The 27359-nt window shown below is 52.3% G+C and overlaps 1 protein-coding gene across 2 annotated transcripts; it reads left to right on the top strand.

Moving 5' to 3' along the window:
* The first annotated feature begins 942 nt into the window (after positions 1–942).
* Positions 943–27359, top strand: GRAMD1A (GRAM domain containing 1A). Of its 2 annotated transcripts, XM_060185747.1 has the most exons (20): positions 943–1164; positions 4954–5007; positions 8578–8788; positions 8876–8896; positions 9286–9370; positions 9484–9587; positions 9694–9789; positions 10912–10992; positions 14479–14591; positions 14739–14931; positions 16145–16343; positions 17374–17517; positions 21003–21121; positions 21205–21347; positions 21850–21953; positions 22054–22227; positions 22332–22419; positions 23775–23882; positions 23987–24107; positions 26920–27359. In XM_060185747.1, the coding sequence occupies exons 3-20, from the start codon at positions 8687–8689 to the stop codon at positions 27010–27012; spliced, it is 2088 nt and encodes a 695-aa protein (XP_060041730.1). In that variant the 5' UTR covers positions 943–1164; positions 4954–5007; positions 8578–8686; the 3' UTR covers positions 27013–27359. The 2 variants fall into 2 exon arrangements, with proteins under 2 accessions (XP_060041730.1, XP_060041729.1); XM_060185746.1 differs by lacking the exon at positions 4954–5007.

The raw sequence follows: 27359 nt of genomic DNA, 5'->3' as shown, positions 1-27359 counted from the left end.
GGGATAACAGTGCCTAAAACCACAGCACCCACAAGACTGGGGAGGCTGGCTTTGACATGGTCTCATGGATAGAAACTGGGTTGGAAGGGGGGTTTTCCCGAATTAGGGGGAACAGAGACTGAGGTGTGAAGGCAGCCAGTAAGGCTTCCCAGCAGCTAGGCAGTACCCATCCAACCCCCAGTACTGAGCCCCAACACCTGCTTCTCCCAGCATCTCTATTCCACCTCGAAAGCAAGAACTGAAAGCCAGTGGGGCCTTTCAGATGCCTTCCAGGTGGTAAGAGCTGGGGACCCCCGTGGTGTGGGGTTTGGGGTGGCAGGAGGAAGGAAGGGGGGCATTGGCAGGGTGCCAGCCTGGGGCCCAGATATGTGGTGCTTTGTCTTTCTCTCTTGATCTCTTCCTTCAATCTCGATCTCTGTCTCTTCTCCTTGTCTCCTCTGTCTCTTGCTTGCCCCGTCTCTGTCTCTCTCAGCCTATCCTTTCTGTTTCTTAGTGCCCCCCCAGTCCCTGTCTCTCTAATTGCCCCCTGCGGTGCTCAGTCTGTCCCAAGGTTGCCCCTGCCACTTCTCACCCCCCCACATAGCCCCATCTTTTCCCCCTCCCTCCTCCAGCTCCTTCTCCCCTTCCCCCCTCCACTCCCTTTCCTCCCCCTCTCCTTCCACTCTCTTCCCTTTTTCCCCTCCTCCTATTTCCTCCCCCTCCCTCCTTCCCTTTCTTCTCCCTCCTCCCTCTTCTCTTCCCCACTCCTCCCTCCCTCTTTCCTCCTCCTCCTCCTCCCTTCGCTCCCCCCTCCCATCTCTTCCTCCCTCCCGTCTCCTTTTCCTTCCTCTCTTTCTCTTCCTCCCCTCCTCTTCTCCTCCCTCCTCTGTCCTCTCGTCCCTCCTCCCTGCTCCGGCTCCTCCTCCGGGGCGGGTGGCGCGGTGACGCCGGGGGCGGGGCAGGAAGGCTGCGCTGACGCCGCGGCCTCGGGCGGGCGGGCAGCTGCGGCTTTTGTGCGGCGGCGGCGGCGGCGGCGGCGGCGGCGGCTGCGGCGGCCGAGGCGGCCGAGAAGGCGAGGCGGGGGTCGCGGGGTCGCCTGGCTCTGCCCAGCCCCGCGCAGCCGGCCCGCCCTGCCCTGCCCTGCCCTGCCCTGCGGCCGGGCCGCCGCGCCGCATCCATGTTTGAGTAAGGACCTCGGGCCGGGCCGGGCCGGGCCGGGAGGGGGAGACGGGGGGGGGGGGGGGCTTCGAGGTGGAGAGCATCGAGCTCGAAGATGCGTGGGGGTGGGTAGGTGGGCTCCACAGTATGTCTGCGCTGGGGCTGGGGGTAGGGGTGGCGGCTGGAACCGAGGTTCGGGAGGGATCTGGTGCATCTCGGGGCGGGGGGGACTGGGGGCGATCGAGGAGGGGGGCCTCGGGGAGTCGGGATGCATTCAGTGTACTGACCACCGTCGGCGCCCCCACCCTCCAGGCCGTCGTATCGTGCAGAGCTGGCGGAGCTGGGGTTGGGCTGGGGGTCTTGGGTGCACCTCGCGGGCAGAGGCCTGCAAGGAAGCCGCCCCCTCAACCCCCCACCCCCCATCCCCCATGCCCGGCCTGGTGCATCGGAGCCTCAGAGTCTGACCCTAGTTCAGGCCTGGGATGGAGAGCAGCTCCCCCTACACCGGTCATGTCTGTCGCTTGTTCTGTGGCTTCTGAATGGCCGGCGATGGCTGGGGTGGTGGGCAGACCTCATCCCTGTCCGGCCGGGGTGCCTGTGTGCATGGCTGTAAATTGTAGGTGTCTCTGTAATACCTGTGTGTAACTCGCCACCAGCCATCTGTGTCACAGTGACTTACCTGTGTGTGTGTGTACATGTGTCCCCTGTGCAGCAGTTCCTTGGCGTGTGGCCTTCCTTGGCAGTGTGTGTGTGTGTGTGTTTATATCTTCTTTATTCCATTGTAGTACTTTACCCATGAACTCAACCTTAACTGTGGGGTTATGATGTATGTGTGTGTCTGTGTCTGTCTACTTGTGGCTCTGTGTCTGCTGCCACGTATGTGCCCTTAGCTCACCTCTAGCTCTCGTTCGGTTCCATGTGCATGCTTCAGTTCCTTGTGTGTCTGCTTCTCCTATTGTGTCTGGGGCTTGGTGTTGTGTGTCTGTGACCCTCTGGGGTTGTGCCTAGGATTTAGTGCTGGTCCTGCCTTTGTCTGAACGTTCCTGTGTGTCACCCATTTGTTACGGGTTTTGTCTGTCCCTGGGCACCTTACTGTGCAACTGGGACCCTCTGGGCCTTTGTGTGTATGTGTGTGTACACACACTCACACACACATACACACAGCCCCCCACCCCACACACACCAAGGGTGAACTCTTGGCTCTGGCAGCAGTAATAACTGGTATTATCTCCCTGATTTATTTTTAATATTTATTTATTGGGTAAAGACAGGGGGAGATAAAGAGGGAGAGAACACCTGCAGCACTGCTTCACCTCCTGTGAGGCTTTCCCTTGCAGGTGGGTCCCTTGCTTGAACCCAGGTCCTTGTGTATTTGTAACATGTGCTCTCTACCAGATATGCTGCTACCCAGCTGCTTATGCTCCTGGTTTATAAAGCATGTCCATGTGGGCCAACAGAATAGCTCGCTTGGGTAGTGCACTGCTTTGCCATGAATGCCACCCAGGTTCAAGCCTGGCCCCTACAATATTGAAGGAAGCTTTTGTGCTGTGATCTCTTTCACTCTCTCTGCCTCTTTGTTTCTGTTTCTGTTTGACAAAGTTATCTCCATGAGCAGTGAAGCCCTGGTGGTGACAAAGGAAAATCTATTTAAATATTAAAGTATGTCCATGCTGTATCTCAGTACCTGGCCACAGTGCTGTTCATGAATATCCACAGCCTCTGTAGCCACTGAACCCTCAGTTGAGTGTCTGGGTCCTCTGGGCAGTAGGAGTCCCTTGTCACTATCAAGCAGGCCCTCGCTTTGTCTTCCCTGCCAGATGGTGAACTCTGTGGAGCCAGGCTGCCTCTGTCTAATCTCCCTGGACTGAGTGTGTGTGTGTGTGTGTGTGTGTGTGTGTGTGTGTGTGTGTGTGTGTGTGTGTGTGTTGGCTGGGCCTCTCTGACTCTGCCACTGGGTACCTCTGGCTGTAGCTGCAGGAATGTTATCTGACGTCCACTCTCCTCTGAGCCACTCTGGTGGCTGGCTGTGTGAATGCAGTGTTTCTGTGGTCTTCTGCAGAGGCGTGTGTGTGTGTGTGTGAGGTCGAGCACCATGGCCTGCTTGTAATGCAGTTGGCAAGTTGTGTGTGACTGTGGCGTCCCTGTGACACAGTCTATGCGAGCAAGAGAGGAAGTAGGGGAGAGACTTCTTGTGACATAGGGGCTGTGGAGCTTCCCTTTTGTCCAGTTGCTCTGTGTACACACCAGCCTCCCCCTGCCCCTTTCTCACTGGAAGACTTTGGGCCTGTTGAGGAGGTCAGATGTGGGCTGTCTGCAGTGGCCAGATCCCGGTCTCTTCAGAGTGTCCTTCCCCCACCCTCAGTAACGGTCCTCTTGCCGTGTAGGGCCCCTCCCTTCCCTCTGCCTGGTTGAGCAGCCTGAGGGTTGTGCCTGCCCTTGAACACTTCCTCTTTGTTCTGCCAAAGAGCAAAAACTGGGGTGCAGGCCCTGCCTTGTGTGTGTCTAACTGTCCTCAGGTGCCCTATCCTTGGAATGGGGCTTGCAGGAGAGTAGGGGAGGGGGGATGTGGTCACCCTTCCTTCAGAGCCCTCAGACTGCATCCCAGACTCCTGACCAGTTCCCCAACCCCCCATGCCCTCATTCCCCCTTCCATCTGCAAGTGGGCCTGTGCTTTCCTGTCTGTCACCTCTTCTTCCTTGGTCTCCCCAAGCTCTGTCCTGTTTGGTCTTGCTAAGCCTAAAAGTAGTCTCCCCTGCCCTCCACGAACTCTATTCCTTGTCCTTGGCTCTCAGCTCTTGTGTGCTACACTTCACTCCACCTGTGCAGCCCACCCTTTATCTCTGGTCCTCATGTGGGAACACGCTTCACAATTTCCTGGCCCCACTCCCAGTTTCTTAACCAGGAGGCTGAGATAGGTCCCAGAATCAGCATTTTTTTTTTTAATAGAGGGAGAGGGAGACCATGAGGACCCCAGAATCTGGATTTATTTATTATTGTTGTTGTTTTCAATGAGAGAAACAGAGAAAGATACACAGAGAGAGGGAGAGACAGCAGAGTATTGATCAACTTTGGCTTATGGTGGTGCTAGGGATTGAATCTTGGAACCTCAGAGCCTCAGATATGAAAGCCTTTTATTTATATTTTATTTATTTATTTTGGGTAGAAACAGAAGGGGGAGATGGAGAGAGAGAGACACCCGCAGCACTGTTTCACATCTTGTGAAACTTCCCCGCAATAGGTATGGGCCAGGGGCTTGAACCTGGGTCCTCATGCACTGTAATGTATGTGCTCTACCACCAAGCCCCACGCGAAAGCCCTTTGCACATCAATGATGTTGTCTCCCCAGCCCAGCACTTGCTGCTTTAGGGAGCCGGTCAGCACCTGATCTCATCAGATAGAAACAGACAGAAAAAGCAAGAGAGAGAAAGAAAGACCACAGCACTGAAGCCTCCCCTAATATGGTAAGGACTGGGCTTGAACCTGGGTTGTGCCCATAACAAAACAGGCACCCTCCCAGGTGAGCTGTCTCACCAGCCCCACCTGCAGGCTTTCTGAGTGCTTGAGTTCCTCAGTGAAAATGTCAGCCTCCCAAGCAGGACTTGTGACCAGTTGGCTGACTTCTGTGCCCCCAGCACCTGGTGCCAGCTGCGGGTTCAGTGTGTATGCAGAGTGAAGTGCTGGGGTTTGGGGCCATTGGGGGCTGTGAAGCCCAGGCTGAGGTGTTTGTGTGCTTCCTGTGAGGGCCTAAGGTACACTGGAGCCTCAAGGCCAGGTGCTCCATTGAGTCCATGGATCCCTAATAGAGGTGTCTTCCAGGTGCTGGGCTTCGTGTATGTGACTTCACATTCTCCCCTGATGTGACGCTGTGAGGTGGGCACTGCTGCTATGCCCACTGTACCTGAGGGGAAACTGAGGCACAGAAAGGACTAGACACTTGCCCTAGGTCTCCCAGAGTGGAAGTGGTAGAGACTGTTCCCTGAGGGGTGGGCATGTGGTATGCCTGACTGAGTCCAAGTTTAGTGAGGGGCTGGTGATAGGGAGGGCTCATTCATTCAGTTCACGTGAGCTCCAGTTGTGTGCCAGGCCCCGTTATAGACCTCGCCTTCTAAGGGATGGGAGATGGAAAGTGAAAAGATAGGGAACTGGGGGCCAGGCGATGGTGCACCTGGTTAAGCGCACACATTACAGTGCACAAGAACCCGGGTTCAAGTCCCCTGGTCCCCACCTGTAGGGGGTAAACTTCACAAGTGGTGAAGCAGGGCTGCAGGTGTCTCTCTGTCTTTTTTCCTCTTTCCTCCTCCCCTCTCAATTTCTCTCTGTCTCTATCCAATAATAAATAAATAAAGATTAAAAAAAGGAAAATAGGGAACTCCAGGTGTTAGGAGGTACTAAAGGGAAGGAGGAAGGGCCCTCTGGTCTGGAGAGGGAGTGTGGTTTAGATAGGGAGTCAAAGGTGGGTGGCTTGGAGAAGTGTCCATTCATTACCTGACCAGAACCAAGGGACACGAGGACTTCTGGGAAGAAGGGCCTTTATGTCAGAGGCAGGAACTGGAGGAGTGTGACCAAGTGGGTAGTGAGAGGGGCCAGCCCTGGGCTTTGAGCCAGAGTGAGGTGCAGGCAGGTTTGTGGGGAGCACGGGTAGGAGTAGAGAGAAGGGGAAGGCACCCTGGCTAATCCAGGGGAGTGAGGGGGACCCTGGGTTATCAGCTGTCCCACTTATTTCTTTGCACACATGTATTGTATAAGTGTGCCCTGAGTGCTTGTCCCAGGCCCTGTGTTGAGCACCACATGGTGACAGAGCAGTGGCCAAGACAACATCCAGGCCTGTCACCAGGGAGCTCACAAACACTCGGGGAGGTGGCACTGTCATCAGACAGATTGAGCACCCTCAAGCACAGAGCTGGGCTGGCGGAGCAGAGTGGTTAGAGCCGGGGCACTGAGAACCCAACAAAAAGAAGGGGAGCCATGAGCAAGAGTCCTGACAGATAAAATAAATATACTATTAGAGAGAGAGAGACCGACCGACCGACCAAGAGACCCTGACCAGAGCACTCACTGCTCAGCTCTGGCTTATGGCGGTGCAGGTGCAGGGTATCTGGGACCTTGGCATCTCAGGTATGAAAGTCTTTTTGCAGAACCACTAAAGCTATCTTGCCAACCTTGGGTATGAGATTTCAAGGCAAAGGAGAGAAAAGGTGGTCTTGGAGGCATGAAAGAGAAGCTTGCGAAACCCTAAGTTTGTGGGAGCATCTATTTGCACTCCAGATCAATCCAAGATTCCTGAGTTAACCCAGCTGTTCACCCTTGGGCTCACCTGAATTCCCTCCCCTGTCTGCTGGGAGGAGTGTTAGTAACCTTATCAAATTGTTTGGGGTTGTTTGAAGAATAATAAAATGTTCCCCATGCAGAGTCAACAGTGACTGTCTCTTTAAAGACACTGTTTAAAGTCACCACTTTAAGTCTTTAAAAGACTTTTAAAGACACTGTTTAAAGTCACCACTTAGCCACACAGCCCTATTCCAGTCTGTATTTATTCAGTCCTCTGAGTGTTGTGTTTGTTCAGCCGCTGCCCAGTTCTCTCCCAGGCCCGGGCCCGGGGGCCATGTCTGCTGGGCGCTGTGGCTCCTGGCTCCGACCTGCGCGCGGAGGTTTGAGTTCTCAGCCGCCCATGCTGTCTGAGCTCTCCAGGCACCGCTTAGGGGCAAGTAGTAGGCTGAAAGGGGGCAGTGTGAGTTTAGACTGCAGGCCGGGGCTGCTACAGGCTCAGCCAGGCCTGGGGACTGCAAGTGCCAAGTTTGGGAGGAGAGGAGGCCTGGCTGGTGGAGTGGAGGGAGTGACAGGGAGACAGGGAGAGCACTAAGTCAGACAGGTTCTGGAGACACTTGAGGACTCTGGGCGCCAAGAGGAGGACTTTTGTTTTTTGTTTTTGAGTGGGGGATGGGGGGTTAACTAGGATACAGGAAGGCCCCAGCTAGGCCAGTTCTGACCTGAGTTTCACAAGCTCCTGGCTATGTGGGGTGTGTGTGTGTGTGTGTGGGGGGGTGTCGGCCTGCAGGAAGGAGGTTGGAGCAGGAGGAGGTACCAGTTGATAGAAATAACGAAATAGGGGGGCCAGGTGGTGGCGCACCTGGTTGAGCGCACATTACAGTATGTAAGGACCCAGGTTTGAGCCCCGGGTCCCCATATGCAGGGGGAAAGCTTCACAAGTGGTGAGGCAGAGCTGCAGGTGTCTCTGTCTCTTTCCCTCTCTGTCACCCGCTTCCCTCTCAATTTCTGGCTGTTTCTATCCAATAAATAAATAAAGATGATAATAAAAATTAAAAAGAAAAAAAAGAAATAGTGAAATAGATTTTAGGGGTGGAGCACGTGGGATTCAAATCGTTCATGGATTAGTTATGAAAGGTGAGGGAAAAGGCACGAAGAAGAAGCTTCGGGGCTTCAGAGGTAGAGCAGCAGGCAGAGCCTTGGACCTGGGAGCATGAGGGCCTGGGTTCGATCCCTGGCATCACATGTGCTAGAATGATGCTAGGGTCTTTCTCATTCTTTCTCTCTGTCTCTAACACAGTTCAAAAGAAGTAGCAGTTTAGGCTTATTTGTTTTATTTCTTGCCGCCAGGGTTATTGCTGGGCTTGGTACCTGCATGATGAATCCATTGATCCTGGTGGCCATTTTTTCCCTTTTTAAAAAATTATTACTTGGGGGCCGGGCGGTGACACACTGGGTCAAGTGCATATAGTATGGAGTGCAAGGACCCCAATTAGAGTCCCCAGCTCCCCACCTGCAAGGGGGTTACTTCACAATCAGTAAAGCAGGTCAGCAGGTGTTTCTCTGTCTCCCTCTCTCTTCTGTTCCCCTTTCAATTTCTCTCTGTCCTATCCAATAAAAAAAGAAAGAAAGAAAAATGGCTGGTAGGAACAGTGGATTTGTAGTGCTGGCACCAAGCCCCAGTGATAACCATGAAGGCAAAATATGGATCTTTATATTACTTGATAGGACCAAGAAAAATTGAGAGGGGAGGGGAAGATACAGAGGGAGACACCTGCAACCCTGCTTCACTACCAGTGAAGCCCCCCTCCCCACCGCAGGTGAGGAGTGAGGGGTTGAATCTCAGTTTAGGTCTCTCACTTAAGCAGCTAAGTGGAAAGTGGCCACTCACTGCATATTTATTGTTGGGATGAACCACGGAGTTAATCTTAAAGATAGTCTGTGTTATGGAGTGCGCACTATGCGCCAGGCTTTGTTAGAAACCATTTCTTCAACCCCAGCAGGAAGGTTCCAGATGAGGGCCTATAGGTGTGGTCCCCGAGTTATAGAAGGTCCCTTGTGGGAGTGAAGTCAGAAGGGTGGGGGTCCACAGGTTGGTGGGTGGGTCCCTTACAGTAAACCTGCATCTACCCCAAGACTGTCTCCCCGCTCATGCTTGTCATCCTCCCCTCCCAGCACTACCCCCCACTCTGGCCGGAGCACCCCGAGCAGCTCCCCGTCTCTACGGAAGCGTCTGCAGCTCTTGCCCCCCAGTCGGGCCCCACCTGAGCAGGACACAGGCACCATGGTGGAGAAGGGCTCTGACAGCTCCTCAGAGAAGGGCGTGGTACCTGGGACCCCCAGCACCCAGAGCCTGGGCAGCCGGAACTTCATTCGAAACAGCAAGGTTGGTGCCAGCATGGAGGGGGCCTTTGGTGGGAAGGGGAGTGAAGGGCTGGGGGGCTCCTTCTGACTTCCCTCCTTTCTCTTGCAGAAGATGCAGAGCTGGTACAGTGTAAGTGTCTGGGCTCTCGAAGGACTGGGAGGGTGGTGGGGGGCAGGAGGGGGCCCAGGAAGGGGATGGGGGTACAGACATGGACCTTGCCCTGCACTGCTACTTCCATGCTGTGTGACCTTGAGTAAGTCACTTAACTTGAGACGGTCTCTTTCTCTCTCCCTCCTTGGGAAATGGTTCCAACCTAACAAAACCCATAAGGACATTAGCTAAGGTGCTTGGCCCCATGCTCATTCTGTGGACATCACAAAGTGGCTGCCCCCCCACGGGGTGGGCAGTGGAGGCTGAAGGTGAACTGGATGCCTCAGAGGCCCAGGGGCTGAGAGGGCTCCTTCCCTGGGCAGAACTAGGGATGTGAAAACCCCTCTCTCTCGTATCATGTTGCCCAGATGCTGAGCCCCACATACAAGCAGCGCAACGAGGACTTCCGGAAGCTGTTCAGCAAACTCCCTGAAGCCGAGCGCCTCATCGTGGGTGAGTCCCCCCGCTGCCAGGGCTCCGTCCCCGCCTGCCACCCTCCTCCCTGCGCGGCTGTCTTAGTGGCAGCCTGTGACTCAGGTGTCCTCCTCTCTCCCCTGCCGCCTCAGATTACTCCTGTGCCTTGCAGCGCGAGATCCTCCTCCAGGGTCGCCTCTATCTCTCGGAGAACTGGATCTGCTTCTACAGCAACATCTTCCGCTGGGAGACGACAGTGAGACACTGTGGGGGTGGGAGCCGGGAGCTGAGAACTGGGGTAGGCCCACTGGGCTGGGGGTTGGAGTGGGGGCCCCCCTGAGATGCTGCCTGCTTGTCCTTAGATTTCCATCCAGCTGAAGGAAGTGACGTGTCTCAAGAAGGAGAAGACGGCCAAGCTGATCCCCAACGCCATCCAGATCTGCACCGAGAGCGAGAAGGTGAGCCAGAGGGCAGGACCTGAGTTGTTGCCCCTAACCTCCAGCCTCCTGCCCCATCTGTCTGGCTCAGAGCTTCTCTGTCCTCTCCTAGCCCCTGCCCTGGCCTACCCCCCCCCCCCCATCCTGCACCAGCCTCCTATTTCACTTTCTGCAACCTGTCTCCCCTCATGCAACCGCCCAGTATAGTAAGGGCTGGTAAGGTAGCTCACCTGGATAGTGCACGTGCTTTATCATGTATGTAACACAGATTTAATGCCAACCCCCATCACACCAGAGGAAGCTTGGCGCTGTGGTGTCTAACACCCCCCCTCCCCGTCTGCTCTTGTCTGTTCATCTTCCTTCTTTTCTTTTCTTTCTGCCACCAGGGTTATTGTCGTGGCTCAGTGTCGGCACTATGAATCCACTGCTTTTGGCAGTCTTTTTTCCTTTTTTTTTTTCTTTCTATTTTTTATTGAAAGGGACAGAAAAATTTAGAAGGAAGGGGGAGATAGAGAGGGAGAGGGACAGAGATATCTAAGTCCTGTTTCACTGCTTGTGAAGCTTCCCCCTTGTAGGTGGGGACCAAGGGCTTAAACCTGGGCTCTTGTTCACTGTAATGTGTGCGTTCTATCAGGTGCTCCACTGCCTTGCCCGTCTCTGAATCTCTGTCTTGCTTTCTGTCTGAAAAAGCCAACTCAGACCAGTGAAGCCCTGACAGCAACAAAAAGAGTCAAATTCTTCTCTTCTGCACCTCTGTCACCACAGGTGTCCCCTCCCTTCAGGAAGCTTCCCTGATGCCCCATCTTGACCCCATGATGCTCATGGCCCAGACAGGAAAGAAGAAGGGAATGTGGGGGGAGGCCTGCCACCAGGCCTCTGTCGCCTGCCCCAAGTCGGCAGAGGAGATGAGGAAATGGCTTTCTCCCGTTTCCTGGGTGATGTGTGGGGATGTGACTGTCTTTCTCTCTGGCCTCTGGATCATTGCCACCCTGCAACACTGGGGGAATGAATGGAGGGATGGAGGGATGAAGGAATGGCTACATCAGGATGGAGATCTGGGGGTGCACCATGGAAAGGGATGGAGCTTCCCCCTCCCTCGGTCTTCCTGGGGGCCTCACACACACACCCCCCCTCCTCTTGCAGCACTTCTTCACTTCCTTTGGGGCCCGGGACCGCTGCTTCCTCCTCATCTTCCGCCTGTGGCAGAATGCGCTGCTTGAAAAGGTAGGCCTGGATGAGACCTGTGGAATTGGGGTGGGCTTGGGTGAGGGGGGGCATAGAGGCAGGGCTGCCAGAACCTGGGGAACAAGAAGACTCTCCCTTTGCCCCCCAGCTTTTCTCTCTGGGCACCAGGCCTGGCACACTTATAGCTTCCTCCGTCAGCCCCATTAGAGGGACACACATACACACAACTTGTTTCCCCAACCCCTTATTCACCTTATGTTAATCTATAATGCTCTAGGAATGAGGCAGGCTCTGGCTGCAGCTAGTGTGGTTCTTTGTTTTTGTTTTTTTTTTTAATATTATTTATTCCCTTTTGTTGCCCTTGTTGTATTGTAGTTATTATTGTTGTTGTTATTGATGTCATTGTTATTGGATAGGACAGAGAGAAATGGAGAGAGGAGGGGAAGACAGAGGGGGAGAGAAAAACAGACACTTGCAGACTTGCTTCACCACTTGTAAAGGACGCCCCTGCAGGTGGGGAGCTGGGGGCTCGAACCTGGACCCTTATGGTGGTCCTTGCGCTTTGCACCACATGCGCTTAACCCACTGCGCCACCGCCCGACTCCCTAGTGTGGTTCTTTGTACCAGTGCTGCCTAATAGGTTGGCTTGCTGTGATGGCTGTTTTCTCTACCCTTGCCATGGAGAATATGACTAGTGTGACAGAATGTGACACATTAATCCAGTTTTGTTTTGTTTGTCATCACTGGGGAATTAACACTGTGAACTCACTTTTTCAGGTAGAGATAGAAACAGGGGCAGGGTGGTGGTGCACTTGGTTGAGCTCACACATTATAAAGCACAAGACCCAGGTTCAAGCCCCCAGTCCGCACCTGCAGGGGGAAACTTCATAATCAGTGAAGCAGGGCTGCATGTGTCTTTCTTTGTCACTTCCTACCTCCCCCTCCCCTCTCAGTTTCTCTCTGTCCTGTCAAATAACTAAAAGTCAGTTAAAAAAAAAAAAAAGGAGAGAGACAGAAACAGGAAGAGAGGGAAAGACACCACCGCATAAAAACTACCCTCAGCACAGTGGGGACCAGGCTTGAACCTGGGTTGTGGCCAGGACAGCAGGCTTACTACCCAGGTGAGCTCTCTCGCTAGCCTTAATTTTATTTTAATCAATCTAATTTTTCCCGTTTCTCATTTACTTATTTATTTTTTAACCAAAGCACTGCTCAGTTCTGGCTTATTTTGTGGTGTGAGGATTGAATTTGGGACTTTGGAGCCTCAGGCATGAGAGTCTCTTTGCATAACCATTATGCTATCTACCATCTGCCCTTAATCAATCTAAACTTGAATGGGCACTTTGTTTCATAAATAGCATAAGGTTTTAATATTCTCTCTCCTTCTCTCTTTCTTTGTTCCCAGTGAAATGGGGTCTCATACATACGTGTTGAGACCTCTGTTGCTATCAGGCTGCTTTTACAGTCAGATAGAAAGACAGAGTGAGGGAGGGAGAGACATCACTACACCAGAGCTTCTTCCATTTTTGTTTGATAGGACAGACAGAAACTGAGAAGGGAGGGGGAGCTAAAAAGAGAGATACCTCCAGACCTGCTTCACTGCTTCTGAAACTTTCCTCCTTCAAACCCAGGTCTTTGTATATACTAACATGTATGCCACTGTCCAGCCCCTCCTTTCTTTTTCTTTTTCTTTTTTTTTTTTTTAAGAGGGAAGAGAAAGAGAGGAGAGCTGGCACAGCACAGCCTCACCATCCATGGAGCACCCCTGGTGCCGTTGATGATTGCTGCTACGTGGGGCTGGGTTTTAAAGTTTACTGGGTAGTTCAATATCTTTTATAACTCCCCAATTTTCTTCATTTCGGAATGAAGAAATTTGCCCTAGAGGGTTTTGTTTGTCTGTTTTTTTGCCTCTAGTTTATTGGTGGGGCTCGAATCCACTGCTCCTGATAGCCATTTTCTTTTCTATTTTATTGGATAAGACAGAAATTGAGAGGGGAGGGGAATATAGGGGGAGTGGACGATAGACACCTCCAGACCTGCTTCACCACCTGTGAAGCGACCCCACTGCAGGTGGGGAGTCTAGGGCTTGAATTGGGATTTTTGTGCGGGTCCTTGCGCTTTGTACTATGTGTGCCTAACCTGGTGTACCCCCCGCTTGGCCCCCACCCTAGAGTTTTTGTAAGAGATTTCAGCCTTATTACAGTGCAGGCACCTACTGCATGCCAAACCTGAGTGGGCCCATATGGCTGCGTGAGTTTATGTGGGATGTGTACGGCTGCAAGTAACTGTAAACCCAACCAAACAATAGTTTAAGCAGCCAGCTAGGGAATTACTACATAAAGGATAGATGATAGCTAACACGGTGCTCCTGGGTGCCAGGCACTGCTCTGAATTACGAATTCACTCAGTCCCCATAACCACCCTACAAAGCAGTATACTTATGTATTTCACCAGCGAGGTGTGGAAGAGGTGACTTTGCTGTGACCACGTGGGCTTTTATGTGACAGAGTTGGCACTGGCCCATATCAGTCAGCCTCTGAAGTCTCTGCGGATGACTGCGTCACACTGGTGTTCATGTAACCAACAGTCTAGAAGTAGGCATTCTGAGATGGGCTCGGGGCTCCCTTGTGTCATCAGGGGCCTACCTAAGCTCTTGTCCTTTCTTCCACACTGTCAACCCTCTGTGCATTAATATTTTGTCCACATGTTTATTGCCTTATTGTTCCAAAATGGCTGCTATAGCTCCAAGCATCGTGTTCTCATATTAGATTTCTAAACTTGGAAAAGGAAAGGGATGGATAGAAAGTGGGTCTCTCTCTTTCTCTCAGAGAGAGAATACACCAGAGCATCACTCGGGCCTATGCTGCTGTTTTAGTTCTGCTTATTACTGACATTACCCTTTCACTGCCCTCATTCAACGACTCTGGCCATAAATAGCTTAGAGCTCAGGAGGGTTTGAGACCTGGAGTTGTCTCTGGTCACTTGATTGGCTCCAAGCAGATGACTTCCCTGCCTTGCTATAAGAATAGGATCTTTAGGGGAGTCGGGCTGTAGCGCAGCGGGTTAAGCGCAGATGGCACAAAGCACAAGGACCGGCATAAGGATCCCGGTTCGAACCCCGGCTCCCCACCTGCAGGGGAGTCGCTTCACAGGTGGTGAAGCAGGTCTGCAGGTGTCTGTCTTTCTCTGTCTTCCCCTCCTCTCTCCATTTCTCTCTGTCCTATCCAACAACGACAACAACAACAATAACTACAACAATAAAACAACAAGGGCAGCAAAAGGGAATAAATAAATAAAATAAATATTAAAAAAAAAAGAATAGGATCTTTAGCCAGTAGCCCTGGGGTGCAGGGAGAACCTTGGGGTGAAGTCTGAACACACTGCATCTTGGCCATTGGAGGCTCTGAGATGAGGGCTGTGCGCCACCTTGTGGACACTAGGGGAGCTAGGGAGGTTGTGGACACAGGTTGGGAAAGGCTTTGGCCCCTGTCTGGTGGAGGTTAACCCTGCATCCTGTCTGCCCAGACGCTGAGTCCCCGTGAGCTCTGGCACTTGGTGCATCAGTGTTACGGCTCAGAGCTGGGCCTCACCAGTGAGGATGAGGACTACGTCTGCCCCTTGCAGCTGAACGGTCTTGGGTGAGTCAGAGGTTGGCAGTTTGTGTGGGGTCTGGGAAGATGTAAGGGGCTGTCTGCAGAGCTCCTGGGGCCCTGGATGGATGAGTCTGGGGGGCCGGGGGGGGGGGTCTTGGATATAGCTGCCCTATCTCCCCTGCTTCCCTGCAGGAGCCCAAAAGACGTGGGAGATGTGATCGCCTTGAGTGACATCACCCCCTCGGTGCCCGCAGACTGCAGCCAGGAGCCTAGCCCAGTGGGCTCACGCCGAGGCCGACTCAGCCAGGAGCCTAGCCCAGTGGGCTCACGCCGAGGCCAACTCACCCCCAACCTTTCCCGGGCCAGCAGCGATGCAGATCACCTGGTGAGCATGGCTTAGAGGAGAAAAGTGGGAAGACACAGAGTGAGGCCAGGGGTGGTGCCGGAGAGAGGGACAGACTGACAGATGGGGGGACAGGAATGGAAGTGGATAGAGGGGCAGATGAAACGATGGGGCAAAAGGAGCAGATAGAGGGAAGGGGCTAGAGATGGGAAGATGCACAAGAAAAATAGGGACAGGAGATGAGGAGTAAAACAGATAGAAAAGGTAAGAGGCAAGAGAAGAGGCAAGCGGCTGGGTGGTGACATACCTGACTGAACACACACGCGCTACCATTTCTAGGGTCTTGGGTTCAAGCAGGGGGGAAGTTTCATGAGTTGGGAAGCAGGTCTGTAGGTATCCATCTTTCTCTCCCATTCTATCACTCCCTCCCCTCTCAATTTCTTCTGTCCTATCAAATAAAATAGGGGAAAAAATGACCTCCAGGGGTGATAAATTTGTAGTGTGTGGGGTGTGTGTGTGTGGACAGTAGCGCACAGCAGGTTAAGTACACATGGCGCAAAGCGCAAGGAAGGGCCCATATAAGGATCCTGGTTTGAGCCCCTGTGTGGGGGGGGTTTGCTTCATAAGTCTTGAAGCAGGTCTGCAGGTGTCTTATCTTTCTCTCCCCCTCTCTGTCTTCCCCTCCTCTCTTCATTTCTCTCTGTCCTATCCAACAATAATGACAGCAGTAACAACAACAATAAAAATAACAACAACAATAAACAATGAGGGCAACAAAAAGGGAAAAAATAGCCTCCAGGAACAGTGGATTTGTAGTGTAGGCACCGAGCCCCAGCAATAACCCTGGAGGCAAAAAAAAAAAAAAATTTGTAGTGCCAGCACCAAGCCCTAACGGTTACCCTGGTGTCAATTAAAACAAAAACAAGAGAGAGAGAAAAGGGGAGGGGAGTGGCTAGATAAAGAGATAGGCAGACAGAAGAGGCAAGAAATGGGTGGATGGTTGATTAGGAGGGTCAGAGAGGCACAGACAGGACAGGTATAAGAGAGATTACAACCCAGGCAGCCAAGACAGCCTGTTAGGGAATTTAATAAGAAACTCTGGTCTGGGTGGTCCCAGGGCCCCTTGTGGCTTGGCTGCCAGCCCTGGGTGCCCACATGACCTCCCAGTGTTGATTTCCCTACAGACACAAATCCTTGTGGCCAGCATGGGAGCATGGTAGGGGTGGCCCACAGCTGGGTGAGCATTTCTTTGCAGGCCGAGGAGGACAAGGAAGAGCAAACAGACAGCCAGCCAGATGCCTCCTCCAGCCAGACAGTGACCCCAGTGGCTGAACCCCCAAGCAGAGAGCCCAGCCCGCCTGACGGGCCCACATCCCCGGGCCCTTTGGACCTGCTGCCCAGTGAAGAGTTGTTGACGGACACAAGTAATTCCTCCTCTTCCACCGGGGAGGAAGGTGAGTCAGTTTATACATGACTGACCTTACTCAGACCTGGCTCAGACGGGCCAAGGATTTGCTGGCTCACAAAACTGTTAAATCTTGGACTGTGGGCAGGTAATGCATTCTGTCAGTGTTAGAAATCTGTCTATTCTTGGCCAGTGAGATAGCTCACGTGCCTGCTTTGAGTCCCCACTATACCACATGAAGGGAGCACTGTGGCACTAAGGGAAGGCTTCAGTGCTGTGGTGTCTCTCCCTCTCCCTCTCTCAGAAAAGGTCAGCTCAGAGCAATGAAGAAGCGCTAGCAATGGAAATAATACAAATGCTATCAATACTGATACAAATACTGACACGCCTGTCCTTCCTTCTTCCAAGATAGCTAGAAAGATGGATAAAAATCACATACTCTGAAGCCAAATCGGCAGGGATCAAATCCTGACCACACGCTCCCTGGCTGTGTAACTTGGGCAAGTCACTTAATTTCTCTGAGCCCCATTCTGATCTGCACAGGTTCACAATATTAATACCACCTCATGGGGCTATATTTAAGAGATTAAATGAGTCACTATGTGTAAATTGTTTGGTTCAGTTAGTGTTAGCCACTATTTCCATTGCTTCTCCCCCCCCCTTCTATTTTCTGTATTCTAACTTCATTTTCAGGTGAACTCAACTTTTCTGGGGTCAGCCTTGCCTCCAGACAAATCTAGCAGAGAGAAGCATGGTTTGCCAGTAGCTACTTTACCAAGAGTTCCAGGCTTAGCTCTGATTGGTTCAATTTGGAGAATAAGCCCAACCCTGAGCCCAACCCTGTGACTGATTGGCCAGGCCTGCATCAAACATCCACCTTAAATCAGTCGCTCTGGCTCATTGGTCAGACCCAGATCAGACACAAGCCCCTGAACCAATCACTGTGGCTGTTGAGTAGTGTGGGTGGTCAATGTCCACTCCCACCTAGGAAGATAGGTCTGCCCAGCCATCCCACAGGCCTGGGGGTGGAGAAGAGAGGGGAGCACAGCTGGCACCTCTCACCATCCCTCTGTCCCCAGCTGACCTGGGCGCCCTGCTTCCCGACCTTTCTGGCCGGCTTCTCATCAACTCAGTCTTCCACGTGGGTGCGGAGCGGCTGCAGCAGATGCTCTTCTCAGACTCACCCTTCCTGCGGGGCTTCCTGCAGCAGTGCAAGTTCACAGGTCAGGGTCTGGGTTGCTGGGCATGGGGGAGAGGAAGGTTGGCAGGCATGGGGAGGAGGGAGCTAGGATACAGCTGGGCTCTGTCTTGCAGATGAGGTATATTGGGATAGGAATAGTCCCAGAGATATCCCAGAAGCCAGTGTTGTGTCTGTCTCCTACTCACTGATGGCTTTGGGCATGGTTCCCAGCCTCTCTGTGTCTCAGTTTACCTGCCTGTATAATGGGGGTATGATAAGAGTACCTGCCTTGGGAGTTGGGCGGTAGTACAGTGGGTTAAGCACACGTGGCGCAAAACCAAGGACCAGCATAATGATTCCGGTTCGAGCCCCTGGTTCCCCACCTACAGGGAAGTTGCTTCACAGGTGGTGAAACAGGTCTGCAGGTGTCTCCCTTTCTCTCCCCCTCTTTGTCTTGCCCTCCTCTGTCCATTTCTCTCTGTCCTATCCAACAAGGAAGACAACAATAATAACTACAACAGTAAAACAACAAGGGCAACAAAGAGGAAATAAATAAATAAATATTAAAAAAAAAAGTACCAGCCTTATTGTGAGGTCTCATGAGAAGTGAGTTAGCACTAAGAAACACCTAGAACAGCAGTATTTAGTAAATATGACTTAGGACCAGTGCACTGACTAGAGCACACCCTAGGTGCACACCACATGGGAGCACCATGGATGGTGGAGTCGCGCTATGGCATCTCTCTTCTTTCTTTCCCACCCTCTCTGTTTCTCTCCCTCTGAACAGAATGATGAAATAGCTGGGCTCCATAGGCTGCTCAGCAGTATCACATGTGAACAAAGTCCTAAGCTCATTGCCCGTGGCACTGTACAAAAATAAATACAAGTCTATGTGTTCAGTGCCAACTCTGTCAGACTCCTGCAGAAGCCAGGACAGAAGGGGCTGAGAGACAGCATAATGACTCTGCATATAACTTTGTTGCCTGAGGTTCTGAGGTCCCAGGTTCAGTCCCTAGCACCACTATAAGGTAGAGCTTTAGTGAAAGAAAGAGAGGCAGGGCGGGAGGCAAGGAGAAAGAAAGAAAGAAAGAAAGAGAGAAAGAAAGAAAGAAAGAAAGAAAGGAAGGAGAAAAGAAAGAAGAAAAGAAATGAAAAAAGGGGGGTCGGGTGGTAGCACAGAGGGATAAGCGCAGGTGGTGCAAAGCTCAAAAACTGGCATAAGGATCCCAGTTTGAGCCACGGCTCCCCACTTGCAGGGCAGTCACTTCACAAGCAGTGAAGTAGGTCTGCAGGTGTCTATCTTTCTCTCCCCCTCTCTGTTTTCCCCTCCTCTCTCCATTTCTCTCTGTCCTATCCAATAACAGTGACATCAATTATAACAGCAATAATAACCACAATGATAAAACAACAAGGGTAACAAAAGGGGAAAAAAAAGTCTCCAGGAGCAGTGGATTCATAGTGCAGGCACTGAGCCCCAGCAATAACCCTGGAGGCAAAAAAAAAAAAAAAGAAGTGCAAAAAGATAGATGGACATCAGGTTCGGATGAGAACAGCAGTAGACAGCCAGCCAGAAACCCCACTCAGCTGCTGGGTGGTGTGAGCTAAGTGATAGCACCTGTGAGCTGAGCAATGTCAGGAGGAGGTGAATTTGAAACTGAGACGTCAGGAAGAACTGAGGTTCAGATGGGGGAGAACATAGGGGGTGGGACTCAGGAGCTCAGTGTGGTCCCTGCAGAGGATATGAGGCTGGAGGCAGGCAGATCCCTTGAGGAGGCTTTGCAGCCACATGTAGAGACCAGAAGCCCCTGTACCTGAGGAGGCAGAGGACTTGACCTTGGGATCAGCTGTCAGAGAGATCCGGGGTGGGGGGCAGTTAACGTCTTAAAAATATGGATTCCTGGGAGTCGGGTGATAGCACAGCAGGTTAAGCGCATGTGGCGCAAAGCGCAAGGACCGGCTTAGGGATCCCAGTTCGAGCCCCCGGCTCCCCACCTGCAGGGAAGTCACTTCACAGGCGGTGAAGCAGGTCTGCAGGTGTCTGTCTTTCTCCCCCTCTTTGTCTTCCCCTCCTCTCTCCATTTCTTTGTCCAACAACAATGACAGTAATAACAACAATAAAACAACAAGGGCAACAAAGGGGAAAAGAGCTTCCAGGAGCAGTGGATTTGTAGTGCAGGCACCTCCCAGCAATAACCCTGGAGGCAATAAAAAATAATAAAAAGAAAAGAAAATTCTGGTGGTCTGGGAGGTGGTGCAGTGGATAAAGCATTGGACTTTCAAGCATGACGTCCTAAGTTCAGTCCCTGGCAGCACATGCACCAGACTGATGTCTGGTGCTTTCTCTCTCTCTCTTCTCTCTCCTATCTTCTTCATGAATAAATAAAATCTTAAAAAAATAGTAAAATTATTTTTAAAAAGAGTGTGAATTTAGGGGCTGGCCAGTAGTTTCCTTGGTTTAATGCATTATAGTGTGCAAGGACTTGGGTTCAGGAACCTGGCCCCCACCTATAGAGGGGGAAGGTTTGCAAGCAGTGAAACATCACTGCAGGTGTTTTTCCCTGTTCCTTCTCAACTTACCTCTATCTCTATCAAAATTAAAATAAAAATATACATATTTTTTAAAAATTCTTGAGTCATCTAGGGGCCAGGCATTGAGGTACTTGGTTGAGCACACACATTACCATGCAGAAGGACTTGGGTTCAAATACTGAATCCCCACCTTCAGGGGGGACGCTTCACACATGAGTGGTAAAGTAGTCTTGTTGATGTCTCTCTTTTTTTTTTTGCCTCTGGTCATTGGGGTTCGGTGCCGGCACTACAAATCCAACACTTCGGGTGGCCTCCTCCCCCTTTTTTTTCATTTGATAGTAATTGAGAGAGGGAGAGAAAGATAAACGTCTCTGCTGCAGGTGGGGAGCTGGGATCCTTGTTATGTAGTACTATGTGTCTTAACTAGGCGTACCACTGCCCATCCCCTCTATTTCTCCTTCTCTTCTTTATCTCCTCATTCCCCTCTCAATTTCTCTTTTTATCATATGTGTATGTGTGTGTGTGTGTGTATAGTTGTTTTTGCCTCCAGGGGTTATCACCAGGACTTGGTGCCTGCACCATGAATCCACTGCTCCTGGAGGCTATTTCTTCCATTTTTGTTGCTCTTGTTGTTGTTATTGCTGCATAGGACAGAGAGAAATCCAGAGGAGGGGAAGACAGAGCGGGAGAGAGAAAGACAAGACACCTGCAGACCTGCTTCACTTGCTTGTGAAGCGACCACCCCCTGCAGGTGGGGAGCTGGAGGCTCAAACCAGAATCCTTATGCTGGTCCATGAGCTTTGTGCCATGTGCACTTACCCACTGTGCTACCACCTAGCCCTATCTATATCTATATCTGTATCTGTATCTGTATCTGTATCTGTATCTGTATCTGTATCTGTATCTGTATCTATATCTATTTTTTTAAGTGAGTCTCCTGTAGCCTATGGGCACAGGGTGGGAGAATGGGTTCCTCATTCTGTTCTTCCCCTCCTGCAGATGTGACCTTGAACTCCTGGAGTGGGGACAGTAAGTGCCACCAGCGCCGAGTGCTGACCTACACCATTCCCATCAGCAACCCTCTGGGCCCCAAGAGCGCCTCTGTGAAGGAGACACAGGTGGGCCAGGCTGTGCGAGGGATGGGTGGATGGGCATAGAGTGGGGCAGCCCTGACGCCCTGGCCCTCCCCTGTGTCCTGCAGACGCTGTTCCGGCGTGGCCCACAGGCAGGTGGGTGTGTGGTGGACTCAGAGGTGTTGACGCAGGGCATCCCCTACCAGGACTACTTCTACACTGCCCACCGCTACTGCATTCTGGGCCTGGCTCGAAACAAGGCCCGGCTGCGGTGAGCACCCCTGTGGCCCCAGGCCTGCCCCCACCCTCTGTCCCCATCCCCCCAGCCCACAGGGAAGGGTGGTTGCCTGGCAGAGCTTGGAGGCCTGTGTGTGTGTGTGGTTTTTTTTTTTTTTTTTGGGGGGGGGGGTCAGGAACGCCCTGAAGGGCTTGGCCTGAGCACTGGAAGGACCACTGTTCACCCTAGGAGGGAAAGTGAGGCCAGCAGGTTTTGGGGGGAGGGGGAATCAAGAACTCAGTTTGAAAAGCACCATCTTGTCTCTCAGCCACCCCCTCCCACATATAGAGTTGGGGTGCAGTTGCATGGCAGAGGTGCAGGATCGTTTATATTACAGTTGAGAATCTGGATGAGAGTGTAGACAGAGTTGGGGTGGGGCACAGAGCTGACCCAGCAGCTTTCAAGAAAGTGGAGTGGTGAGAGGGGATCACAGCTTTCTGAAGTAGGGGGAGGAGAACATCTTCTGGGTATTGACCCTTGATTCCTCTGCCCACAGTGTGTCCTCTGAGATCCGCTACCGGAAGCAGCCCTGGAGCCTGGTGAAGTCTCTGATTGAAAAAAACTCCTGGAGTGGCATCGAAGACTACTTCCACCACCTGGGTAGGGAGGGGCCTGCTTCGTCCTCTGGGTTGGGCTGGGGTGGGGCAGGGCACTGCGTTGGGGTGCAGGTGTGCAGTGCCCCTTCATGTCCTGTCTGCAGAGCGCGAGCTTGCCAAGGCTGAGAAGCTGAGCCTAGAGGAAGGAGGGAAGGACGCCCGGGGACTGCTGTCTGGCTTGAGACGACGGAAGCGGCCTCTGAGCTGGAGGGGTCATGGTGACGGCCCCTCACACCCTGACCCCGACCCCTGTGCCCGGGCTGGCATGCACACCTCTGGTAAGTCCCTGGGCTCGGCCTGGGCAGGGCAGAAGAGGAGCTGAATGTGGGGTGGGAGCATTGAGTTCAGACCGTCTGTCACACTTGGATTTGCTTTCCTGCAGGCTCCCTCAGCTCCCGCTTCTCAGAACCATCTTTGGACCAGGGCTCGGGGGCCAGCATCCCCAGCACCCTGGTTCTCATCAGCATCGTGTGAGTCAGGGCTTGGGGTCAGTGTGCTGGCTGTGTGTCCTCAGGCATGCGCTCAGCCTCTCTGGGCCTGTGCCTCTGGGGGAGTGTGGACTGGCCTCACAGCAAGGGTTGGATGAGAAGTCGTTTGGGATGTGCCCTGCGGATCTTCCTGCCCTTCTGGTTGGATCAAGTTATCTTCCCCTGGGACTTCCCCTGAGGGCTCTGAGAGGTCAGAGGGGCTTGACCTCACCCCTGGGTCTGGGAGGCATCCCAGTGACTCAGAATTAGGAGCACAAGGGGAAGTATATAGCAGAAGTGATGCCTTTTAGAATTCACTCCTGTTTTCTAAGTTTTGTTTTTTTTTTTTTTAGTTTTCATTGTCATCATAACTGATATTTTTAAAAATATTGTACTTATTATTTATTAGAGGTAGAAAATTGAGAGGGAAAGGGGAGATTGAAAGAAAAAGAAACACCTGCATTACCACTTCACTGCTCATGAAGCTTCCCCCTGCAGGTGGGGACCAGGGGCTTGAACCCAGGTCCTTGTGTATGGTAACATGTGCATTCAAACCGGTGCACTGCTGCCTGGCTCCTACTCTGTTTTTTTTTTTCTTTTTCTTTTTTTTTGTGCCCAGCCCTAAGCTGGGTGATGCTGGGTGACACTGGGGACAAAGTGGTGACCAGCAGCCCTGGAAGGGTGAGGTGGGGAAGACAGGTCTGGCACCAGACCAGAGATGGGGGTGAGAACACAGGCAGAGGGGACAGGCTGGGATGAGGGAGGCTGGGGAGTGCGTGTGTGAGTGTGTGCGCACGTGCGCATGCATGGAGGGCCAGGAAAGGCAGCCATGGAGATCCAAGAATGCTTCTTAAAAAGCAGGGGGTTGTAAGCTGAGCCCCAACCCCAGAAGGTGTGGGCACAAGGGGCAGAGAGGGCTGTAGGTTGTGGAGGGGGGATGCTCCTTGGGGTGGCAGGTGGGGAGGCCACAGGCCACCAGGGTGGGCTGGGCAGTTCTCACCTCTTTGTCTTCCCTCACTGCCTCCTAGGATCTGTGTGAGGTAGGGGCCTACATCCTGCACCTCCCTTCTTTTCGTTCTCCACCTGTTCCCCTCTCCTTTCTTTGTGTCCTCTATCTCCTGAGGTGGTGGTGGAGGTGCAGGGGGCATGGGCAGCAGACCGTTGGGACCTTGACTTTGGGGCCTGTGGATCATGCAATCCCAACTTCCTCACCCCATCACGCACCTCTTAGCATGTCTGTCACTCTCTCTGAGTCTTTCCTTCCTTCTCTGAGAAGGGGTGTGTGCTTGGGGCTCCTCAGAGGTGTGGCTACGTAGGCACCCCCTCTCTGGGTGCCTGACCTCTGTCCCCGCTTGCAGCCTCATCGTCCTCATTGCCCTCAACATGCTCCTCTTCTACCGCCTCTGGTCCCTGGAGAGGACGGCCCACACCTTCGAGTCCTGGCACAGCCTGGCCCTGGCCAAGGGGTGAGTGGTAACCTGTGGGACTTGGGAACTCAGCCCCTTCTGAGGTTCTGGGGAAGGCCCTGCCTCACTCAGGCCTTCCTTGCATCCCCCCTTGACGTACACAGCAAGTTTCCTCAGACGGCCACGGAGTGGGCGGAGATCCTGGCCCTGCAGAAGCAGTTCCACAGCGTGGAGGTGCACAAGTGGCGGCAGATCCTGCGGGCCTCCGTGGAGCTCCTGGATGAGGTGAGGCCATGGGGGCTGCCTGAGTCCCTCCAGACACACCTGGCCTGCCTATCCCCCATCCCACCACACCCTACCCCACCCCCCAGGGTGCTTGAACAAGCAGAGCAAGAATGAAAACCTCTGGGCTCTCACCCTGTGGTGAGCAGGCTATGCGAGGCTGTCTCTCTTCATTTCTTGTACCATCTTGACTGCCCTCCCTCTGGGTTGGCTTTATTGTATATGTGTGTGTGTGGGGGGCATCATCTCCCCCAGGAGGAGCAGGGTGGTGCTACAGCTCCAGGCTGATAGCTACAGGTCTTCTCACTGGAGGGTCTTCTCACTGGAGGCTGGGGTCACTCACTTGAGACCTTTCACAGGGGCTAGTGGTGACTGAGGCTTGGTCCCGGTACTCCCATCCATGGGAGGTGCTAAAGGGATGCCTGTTAATCTCAGGGTGAAGGGTGGCTTCTCATATCCCCCAAGGGGCTGCCTCACACAGTCAAGTTCAGATACTTTTGTGGTTCTGCTCAGGTGACGTCACCTCAAGAGCCTGGGCTTTCTCCTCTGTGAGCTGGGTAATAAGTGACGTCACAGAGAAGACTGTTAACCTGAGTTGACATTTGTTAACCTGAGTTGACATTTGAATTGTGCCAAACTCACAGCAAGCACTTCATGTGTGTTGGCTGTTAGCGGTGTGAGCCCAGGGCCAGGCACACAATAGGTGTTCAGGGAATGTGACCTTATGGGGTGGGTCAGCATCTATGTTGTACACTGGGTTTATTTCTGCGTATGGGGGTGGGGGTGGCGGGGAGCATCTGGCATTGGCTGGTTTCCAAGGACAACAGATTGGGTGAGAATTCTGTGTTGCCTAGAATATAATGCTAAGGTCCACCTTTCAGGGTGTTCTTAAACCCTTAAAGCATGCTTAGAGGGAGATACTTATGGAGAGGGGCCACGGAGGATTGAGGTGATGACTACATCCCCAGCTCAGTTCTGATTATCTTCCTCTCACATTGCCAAGGGCACAGAGAGAACTGACTTTATAAATGAGTGTGCATGACAGGCACAAAGTAAGCCAGGGTATTTGGATGGCCAAACATGACTGATGGACGTGCTCCTCCTCGTCAACCCACAGGTGGAGGTGCATACCCCCATCTGTAGAAAGGCTGCCAAGTCTGAGGAGGTCGGGTCTACCCTGGGCCGAAGTGGGAGCAGAATAAGAGGACAGTGTATGTGTGTTCAGCCATATGGATGTCAGTCTTCCTTGCTCACCCATTAGCACCTTGAAATACTCCTATGAAGGAGCTAGGGGCCCAGGACCGTATGGGGCTTGCTGGAGTTTACCCAATGAGCAGCAGAGCCAGGAGTTGAACCCAGACCTTCTAGGTCTCTTCCACCTGCCATGTGACTCCTTTCACAGTGTGACTTTGATGGTTGCAAGCTCTCTAGACCTCCCCCAGGTCAATAATTCCTCCTCCTTCTCTTCCTCCTCTTCTTTTTTCCTTTTTTTTTTATTTGTGATTATTAGCAGGTTACAAGATTGGAAGATCACAAGGTATAGTTCCACACCACGTCCACCACCAAAGTTCTGTGTCCCCCACCCTCTCAGCTCCTAAATAACCACCAGAGCTCTTACAAGTCTTAGAAACAGTTTGCTTGTTTCTGTGTTTTTTTGTTTATTTGTTTTTTACAAGTTCATGAGTATCAGTTTTCTAGAGTCTACATGAGTGTGAAACCATCTAATAGCTGTCTTTAATCTCTTTACTTATTTCACAAAACGTAATCACTTCCAGTTCCATCCAAGCACAGTTCTTTAATCTTGGGACATGATATATGTGTGTGTGTGTGTGTGTGTTGTGGGGGGGGGCACATCACCACCCAGTTCTGAACCCCCACATCTTTTTTTTTGAATATTTCTTTTTTTCTTTAAAAAAGGAGACATTAACAAAACCATAGGATAGGAGGGGTACATCTCCACACGATTCCCACTACCTGATCTCCGTATCCCATCCCATCCCCTGATAGCTTTCCTATTCTCTATCCCTCTGGGAGTATGGACCCAGGGTCATTGTGGGATGCAGAAGGTGGAAGGTCTGGCTTCTGTAATTGCTTCCCCGCTGAACATGGGCGTTGACTAGTTGATCCATACTCCCAGCCTGCCTCTCTCTTTCCCTAGTAGGGTGGGGCTCTGGGGTAGTGGAGCTCCAGGACACATTGGTGAGGTCATCTGTCCAGGGAAGTCTGGTTGGTATCATGCTGGCATCTGGAATCTGGTGGCTGAAAAGAGAGTTAACATACAAAGCCAAACAAACTGTTGAACAATCATGGACCTAAAGGCTGGAATAGTGCAGATGGGGGGTACTCACTGCAGACTATTGTGTACTTTTGCTTTCAGGTATATATTTTGCCCTAGTTTATGGATACATGTGAACATATGCTCTATCTCATGGGACCTGGTCTATATCTAGGTTTTGGGACTTTGTTAGGAAGTGAACCACCTGGAATGGAATTAGAAAATACTATGAAAGGAAATGTCTCAGCCGAGTAATGAAGCTGAAGGGTTGACATTCCACACCTGAAGTCTCTGGACACAGTCTGAAGTGAAACATGCTGAGGTGGCACTCATTGAGTTGATTAGGTTGTGATGGGCGGATGCAATATTATTTGGTATAAATTGAGAGAAGCATGCAGGAAAGAGCACCCCACCCTAACGTTCCAGGACTGGGGGAAGTATAGGCTCTATAGTGGAAATGTGAGGTTCCTGCTGTCTTAGGGTTCAAGAAGACAATAGATAGTTATTGTACCCCCACACTTTCTACTCCCATCCCCCCAGATGAAGTTCTCACTGGAGAAGCTGCATCAAGGCATCACTGTCTCAGACCCACCCTTCGACCCTCAGTCACGACCCGATGACGGCTTCTCCTGAGGATCCCTGGCCACATGGCAATCCCCCGAAGTGGACAGATGGACACAGAGCCTCGGTGGCCACTGCTGGCACGGTGTGAGCACCGGGAGCCCCTCGCCCACCCCTTCCAGTGGCCCAGTGAGGGGCCACACAGACATGGGGACCACAGAGCCCAGATGCACTTTAGACCAGCGTACACCCAGCCAGCCACTGTTGCCTGCCCGCTGGGGGCTGACCTGACTGTTGGCAGGCCCTGCTAACTTATTTTGCCCAGCTGGGGTGGTGGGGTGCACGATTGCCTCAGTGCTGGGTTTACTGTATTATATTTATTTGGGGCTGACAGGGCCCTAATAAAGGGTTGGAAATGA

Source organism: Erinaceus europaeus, chromosome 2, assembly GCF_950295315.1.
Source record: "Erinaceus europaeus chromosome 2, mEriEur2.1, whole genome shotgun sequence".
NCBI classification, from domain to species: domain Eukaryota; kingdom Metazoa; phylum Chordata; class Mammalia; order Eulipotyphla; family Erinaceidae; genus Erinaceus; species Erinaceus europaeus.
The sequence above is the reverse complement of the archived record's forward strand: the minus strand, read 5'-3'. Positions and strand labels throughout refer to the sequence as shown.

Coding starts and splice junctions, on each gene's coding strand:
- GRAMD1A (XM_060185746.1), top strand. Junction 14,592..14,738: donor TTGCAGCTGAACGGTCTTGG/GTGAGTCAGAGG, acceptor GCTTCCCTGCAG/GAGCCCAAAAGACGTGGGAG. Junction 23,883..23,986: donor AGCCTGGCCCTGGCCAAGGG/GTGAGTGGTAAC, acceptor TGACGTACACAG/CAAGTTTCCTCAGACGGCCA.